Here is a 7,027-nt window from a genome sequence, read left to right as displayed (position 1 = left end):
CGCTTTTTGGTCACAATCCTTTAAAAAACAAAGGGATCCATATCTAGATTGTTCATGGATGAAATATCGTTATTGGACTTTTTAAACTGTCAAATATCGATATTAGTTAAAAATCCAGTATTAGTTATGAGGTTTTAACACAGAATGAAGAAATATGCAGTGTTGTGATAGTAAAAGATAGTTTTTGCTCTGTTTACATTATGGGTGTGAGGTAACACAGAATTTATAGCCCTTTTAACCAACCACTTTCAAGCTTCACTCAGGCAATTTTGCAGATGTTATTTTGATATAAGCTCTATTAAGTATTTCTTGTATTTCTGTCATCCAGATAAGGACAAAGGGCCGAGGAGGCTGATGAAAAAGGGGCTAACTCTCATCCTGGTCGGCCATATTAATTTCATCCTCGGAGCTATTGTCCATGGCAACGTCCTCCGCCACATTTCCAAACCCAGCCAGGAAATCACCACTGAATACACTGCAGCCAACATCATCTCTGTCACCTCTGGCCTGCTGGTGAGTCAGTGTTCATCCTTTGTTTTCAGTGTCAGCAGTCTGCAGTGTGCACCAAGGGGCTTCCAAAAGCAAAGCAATCTTGGTATATTCATCAGAACATTTTACCATGAATAGCAATGTTGAATTTAGCCCTGTGACTTTCAGTGTTTTGTGCTTCATAACAACACATATGTATTCGCCTACAGTTAACATCATAAGTGGTTAGCTCAGTTCGTGTTGTGTATTTTTCTCAGCAATCAAGACTGAACTTGCCTGTTGTTATAAGGGAGCTGTTTTTTTTTTTTTTAAACCAGTCACTAGTTGCCCTAGGGCAGACTTCATTACATGGAAGTATCAGATAAACTGGCAGCTTTTGATGATGAGATGGTGTTAATGTCACATTCCTTTGAAATGTACTCCATACCATGTACTCTACACAGTGTATTACACAGTGTACAGGTAATACAGACAAGTTACTGCTTTCCACTGGTGATTTCTCACTTACTGTCATTAGTTAAACAAGTTTTCTTAGTCTGGCACCCGAATGAAAGATACAGCCTCACATCCTTGGGGCCAGGATTACTACTTGTGTCACATAATTTAATAAACCCAACTCCGTGCCAAAGCAATGCTAAGCTGAAACAATCATCTTGTCTTGAATCTTACAGAGCATTGCCACTGGGATTATTGCCATTGTGGTGTCAAAGAACCTTCATGTGTTAAAACTGGTAAGAATTTAATTTACTGATACAATCACTTCAGGTTTTCATTGTGTGTCTACCGCCTTCTGTTTTTTACACTATGTTGTCTCTGTGTCTCCAGCAAGTAGGACTCCTTATTGCATCATTCCTGAACGCCCTGCTCTCAGCAGCATGCTGCACTGGGCTCCTCTTGGCTATTACTGTCACTGTTGCCCACAATGGGCAGGGTTTGATGCTGGGATGCAATGACACACAGGTGCCCATCAACCCTCGGTCACCTATCAGTGCCAGATGCCCGTTTGACACAACACGAATCTATGTGAGTCTGAACTTTCCTCTTACATTTCCCTCTCTTTAAAAATGTCCTCCTCACTCCATCCTTTTGCACTTTTCTTTTTGCACTTTGAAAATTCAAGCTGCAACTTTGAGGCGTGGGATTCCATAAAAGCATCACTGGAAAAATGTTCAACCTCGTAATGTTACTTTATTTCACACTTTCGCTTCCTGGTTCCCATCACTTCCTGTCTCCCAGGACACCACCCTGGCACTGTGGATCCCTTGTGCTATGTTGGCAGCGTTTGAGGCTGGCCTGTCTGTCTGGTGCTTCATCGTTGGATTGGCTCTCAGAGGGCTGGGCCCCTGTGGGAACAACTACATCAAAGAGCAGGTGTGTGGGTGTGTGTGTCTTTGTGGGGGCGGGTGGGTATGCTTGAGGGGTGTAACTATGGTGCGTGTCTATCTGAATCTCTGTCTGACTCAGACGTGCACTCACACAAACACACTTGTTCTAACTCAAACCCAGATATAACTTAACCACACTTATCTACTCCCACTGGGTCTGTCATACTCTGTTCTTCTAAGTCAAAATAACCCACAAACCCCCTTAACTTAACACAGACCACGTCCTTCTATTCCCTCTTCCAGCTGGAGGAGGAAGCTCAGTGCTCTCCCCACAGTCAACGCCTGATTGGACAGCACTTGAACCCTAACTGTGCCTAACTGAACAAAAAGCAGGAAGGACACCACTCCGTGTAGACAAGCACAGCTAAATCCCAAAAGGCATCCCTGCACCTGTATTGAGACCTTCAGTCAGCTGGGTGAGTCTCACTTTGGAACAGGAGTTAAATCAGTTTTAAGAAGCTATTTGCTTTCGTTTCCCAACCACACTGTTTATCAGTGCATCTGTACCTGATGAAATCCATCAATGGTAAATTAATTTACAGTGACGCATAAAAAAAAAAACTGGTGCAGATCTTTTTGTGCAGCTATTGGGATTCGGTGTTCATGTACGTGTGTGGAATCTACAGTGAGACATAAATGCAGTCCTATCAGTATCCCTACATTACTGTTTAGGTTCAGTAACACCAAATATGTCATGGTAAGCATGTCTTTCAGTATGAAGGAACCTTTGTTTATGAAGAATCTAGCAAAAATATCTTATAGCTGAATTAAGGTCTATTTTAGCTTGTATGAACTCTCATTTCAGCAAAACGTGTTTTATTGTTCGAAATGTTTTTAGTATTTTACTGTTTGTCCAGATTCTAAACCACTCCAATTATACTCATCAATGTTTGCCTACATACAAGTCTAATGCCCACAGATAACTATGTTTAATGCTAGCTGCTTAAGCACATTGGTAAACTGTAAAGTAGAGTCACATCATGTAAACTGTGTGATCTGTTTGCTATAAAACATCAAATAATCTTTAGTACTATGTAGATACAGTATGTGGCTTCAAACTAAATTGGACATGTTAAATTTCACTTCTTGAAAATAGTTTGTATTATTAGATAATTATACGGATGACTGCAGTCATGTTCATTAGAGTTTCCACTGTGGCTTAATGTTGTAGGTAAACCATTGACTAGTTGAACACACCACAGATACAGCCACTGTACTACATTTTATATGTTTGTTTCTTTTTTTATTGCATTTTATTCATTTGTATTTCTAATTTGTCCTTGACAAACATTATTATTTGTCTGCCTTGTGCTAGAATTTAGTGAATTTCATAAAGAAAATTCACAAAAATATGCTTTATATACATTTTTTGTTGCCTTTGCCACTATTAAGACATACGCAGTAAAATAATGACAAGAGAATGATGAAAATTAAATAGCAAATTTAAATCTTTTTTTCTACATGGACCCAGAGTTACAGTAGGTCTCATATCGTCATGAGTCATATGTTTAGATTGTTGAAATGCAGAATCATTTATAAACAGGATGTTTTAGGAAAGATGCTCTGAACCCCTTGGATTGAAAATAATCTGGACTGAGTGCATTTGTGTATGTACAGTATACTGTGGTTGAATGTTAAGTGGGGTCATATTAAGAGGTTAAACCAGTATGTGGGTCAGCTGCCTCAGCACAGGCACAGACCCCCCCACAACTCAACGTCAGAGAAGATCAGATCAGCCATGAAACGGTTAATCTAGCGTCGTGCTCAATTGTGTGGAAGGGGATCATAGCACGCAGTACTAATCCTGAGGCTGTAAGGGATAAATATTGACATAGTGCTGACGCTGATGTCACACTGTAGACTCCTGAAATTTGTATTTGAAATCACAAGATGAATATGAGTTAAGAGTATAGATCTTGCAGACAAGCTTATTGTGACAAATCAACTGAATTCAAGCAAAGTTGTGTGTTGTGATATTTAATGATGTATTCAGAAACTATGGCTTTTCTGAAATGTTTGAGTGCATTATCAGTTGGTTTTTGAGGACATCGTTCCCTGTGAAGCAATGGATCTCCCATAGCTGAGGTTTACGTAGACTGCAGTCCATTTATACATTTTTTATTTAAATTCATATTTTCATTTTGATTAATAACATTAGCAAATCTCTAATTTGTGAAAGGCTATTCATTATTACTTAGATTATCAGGGATAAAATGAGAGCTTTATTGTGTTATTTTCTTGAAATCGATTTGAACTGACTCCCTCTCTCTGCTCTGTCTCTGTCAGTGAACGTAATGGATCCAGAACAAAATAAAATGTGGCAATTCGTATATATACTTAACGTACATCAATGCATTAATGTTTCACATATTGACATACTGGCAATAGGAGATGAAAATGATTGATGGCAGAATTAAAGTGCACTTATCAGGCTAAATGCATAATCTAAACGTTTTGGTGGTTGCATAGTTGTTTCCAAACAAGAGAAAACCAGTGTCATCGCTCATCTGTCCTCCTGACTCAGCGTAGCTGTAAACTCTCTTACAGGTGTTAAAGGTGTATATTTTGTAACATCAGCTGCCTGATTGACAAATGTGGATGTCCTGTACATTTCATTATTTGCTTTATGGTTTTTAGCAGTATATACATTTAATGTATACCTTTTAATAAAGATTTTTGATAATCTTAACTGTAGATGCGTTCTTGCTTTTAGTTTTGCCTGCTCATCATATATTGTAGTTCACATCTTTGTTACAGGAAGACTGCTGTCCCTATTGCACCTAGCCCCTAGCCCCTGAGGGAGTGAGTTTTAATGTCAAATTAAGGTGGATATGATAATTAACATTCACAAATATCACCCCCTTTAACCAGGGAGAAATCAATTCAAGACCCCACATGCATCCAGGACACACACACACACACACACACACACACAGTTACTTACCTAGTCTTTGTCTTGATTGTTATTGATGCTAAGACAACAAATAGTGAATAATAATTAAAATCATATCTGATTTTTGGTCCATTTCGCCTTTATTACAATGAAATACACATGTCACGTTTCTATAGGGCTCTCGCCACCAAATACCCCTCACACGTGTCTATCAGAATTGTTATACGTTTATATATATAATACATATATACAGTAAGCCCACAACCGCATGCAACGTCTAGTGGGGCCAATCATGTCGTGTCTGCGCGGTCACGATGGATCCGCGGCCACGATGTATCGGCTGCACGCTGCAGGCAACCAGCTGCAAACAGCGGAACAACGAAGTACTGCAGTGAGCGGAGCCGGAGGAGCCGAGCAGCACCCGAGACTCTCGTTATTCTTCACACAAGGTAAAGCGTTTGTAATTGTAACGTTAGACAGGAACTGTGCGAGTCATTTAATTCACTCTTGTCGGCAAGCCAGACAATCGGCTATAAATGCTTTAAAGGAATCTCGTGCACAAATAGCGCGCTGCTGGGCTGAAGACACTGCGGTGACAAACACACACACAGCTCCAAAGATTGATACGCTCTCTCGGTGAGATCCTGGCGTGTCACTGTGTGTGATTCTTTAGTACAGCGTAGATGCCTCACTGAAGCCTACCTTTTTAAAAAAAAAAAAAAAAAAAAAAAAGGTTTGTCCTTTCTAAAACTGACCAGGTTCTCCTTAAAAGAGAGCTAACGTTAAGGGCTGCGACCTGTAACATTAACTGCCCGCCGGGTAACGTTACAGAGGTGTTCAGTACAATTTAACGGTATCAATGTAACGTTAACGCTAGCTAGCGATCAGTGTTGCTGGGGTTACACGCAAGTTAGCTCGTGTCTAACGGTCGACTGGGAGCAGTTTGACGCAGGTTTAAATTAAAACTCGACAAACGGACACCTTTATTTGCTCTTTATTTCAATAGCATAGTACCCTCGCTTATTTCTAAAGTTCACTGAGTAGTCAACCATAAACACACCGATTCGCAGAGTGTGAAACATCGCAGGGGAACGCTACTGTTGCCCGGCCAACCTCACACAAACATGAGAGTGGGGGAGTGTCTGATCATCCGCAGGTGTAACGTTCACATTCACGGCTTCAAACCCGCTCTAGTTGTCGCGGTTTGCTTTCAACATGTTTTCAGTAGCCTGCCACATAAACTGTGTGTGACCCGCTGACAAAACGCCCATATGTTAAGACAATTTAACATTATAGATTAATTTAGTGCTCAAAGGCAATTTTTGCTAAAAGTATGCTAACACACAGTTTGTCAGGGCTTTCAGAAATGCCTCCCTACCACCGAATGGACTGGTGTTGATTTAATCAGATGTTTTAATCCTGATTTTATAGGGACAAGGGTGTGGCTGATCAGAGACTATACCAGATACAGTTCAGCTTTACTCTAAGCAAGCCCACTCTGCTTGTTTGACCATTAGGCCTTTCTTCTTTGTGTGTTTTAAACCTGCAGGACCGGCTTGATGGATCCACTCCCAGGTGGCAATTGAATGTGAAAGACAGGATTTTGTGTTTTGCAGAGGAATCTGTGAAATCCTTTGGAGGAAAATTACATATTTTGGGCTCAGCTTCCTTTCAAACACCCCTGGAAATAGCGTGAGAGGAGACAAAAACAAATTGAGTGGAAGAAAGATACATACAGCAACCCAGAGGAGACCTCCAGCAGACGGCTGATGGTGGAGCTATTATCTCAGGGACATGCTTTCAGTTTGAGGATGGAGCAAGGGGAATTTGTCCTTGACCAGGGGATTACCAGGAGGTGGAGAGAAACCATATAATGTTTTTTTAATGAGGAACAATTCAGACTGAGACACCTCAAGCATATACTGCAATAGGTGGTGAATCGAAGATTGACACAAAGAGCAACATACAGAGTCTTTGTTCGGCTTGTGGATTTCTCGCTTTTTCCTCCACCACTGACACTTAAGATGGACTCAATTGCTTCAAATGTTAAGAAGCCTTAAAACAATTCCTGCATGTCTTCAGGTCTGTCTCGTGGTTGTCTGGGCGATGATAAAGTCATCAGTCTGAGCCACTGTGGAGACATGTCTAACATTAAGATGCAACCACCTGTTGGAAGAGGATTCATGAAAGACTGGTTTTCAAAAACTACGACAATCTACTGCAGACAACGGGTTCCCGTCTCTTTTTCCTTCCTCCTCAT

At 40.5% G+C, this 7,027-nt stretch overlaps 1 protein-coding gene across 1 annotated transcript in view; it reads left to right on the top strand.

The window, feature by feature from the left end:
* krtcap3 (keratinocyte associated protein 3) overlaps window positions 1–2,614 on the top strand; it is a 3,481-nt gene extending 867 nt beyond the window's left edge. The window contains exons 2-6 of the mRNA XM_070909811.1: window positions 329–513; window positions 1,161–1,220; window positions 1,315–1,512; window positions 1,726–1,860; window positions 2,118–2,614. Of these exons, the coding sequence (XP_070765912.1) occupies window positions 329–513; window positions 1,161–1,220; window positions 1,315–1,512; window positions 1,726–1,860; window positions 2,118–2,192 (653 nt within the window). The 3' untranslated portion in view covers window positions 2,193–2,614. The remainder of the gene's footprint in view (window positions 1–328; window positions 514–1,160; window positions 1,221–1,314; window positions 1,513–1,725; window positions 1,861–2,117) is intronic.
* The last annotated feature ends 4,413 nt before the right edge of the window (window positions 2,615–7,027 follow it).

This window comes from Enoplosus armatus, chromosome 1 (genome assembly GCF_043641665.1).
Source record: "Enoplosus armatus isolate fEnoArm2 chromosome 1, fEnoArm2.hap1, whole genome shotgun sequence".
NCBI classification, from domain to species: Eukaryota; Metazoa; Chordata; class Actinopteri; order Centrarchiformes; family Enoplosidae; genus Enoplosus; species Enoplosus armatus.
Note: the sequence above shows the minus strand (reverse complement) of the source record. Positions and strands in the feature narration are given on the sequence as shown.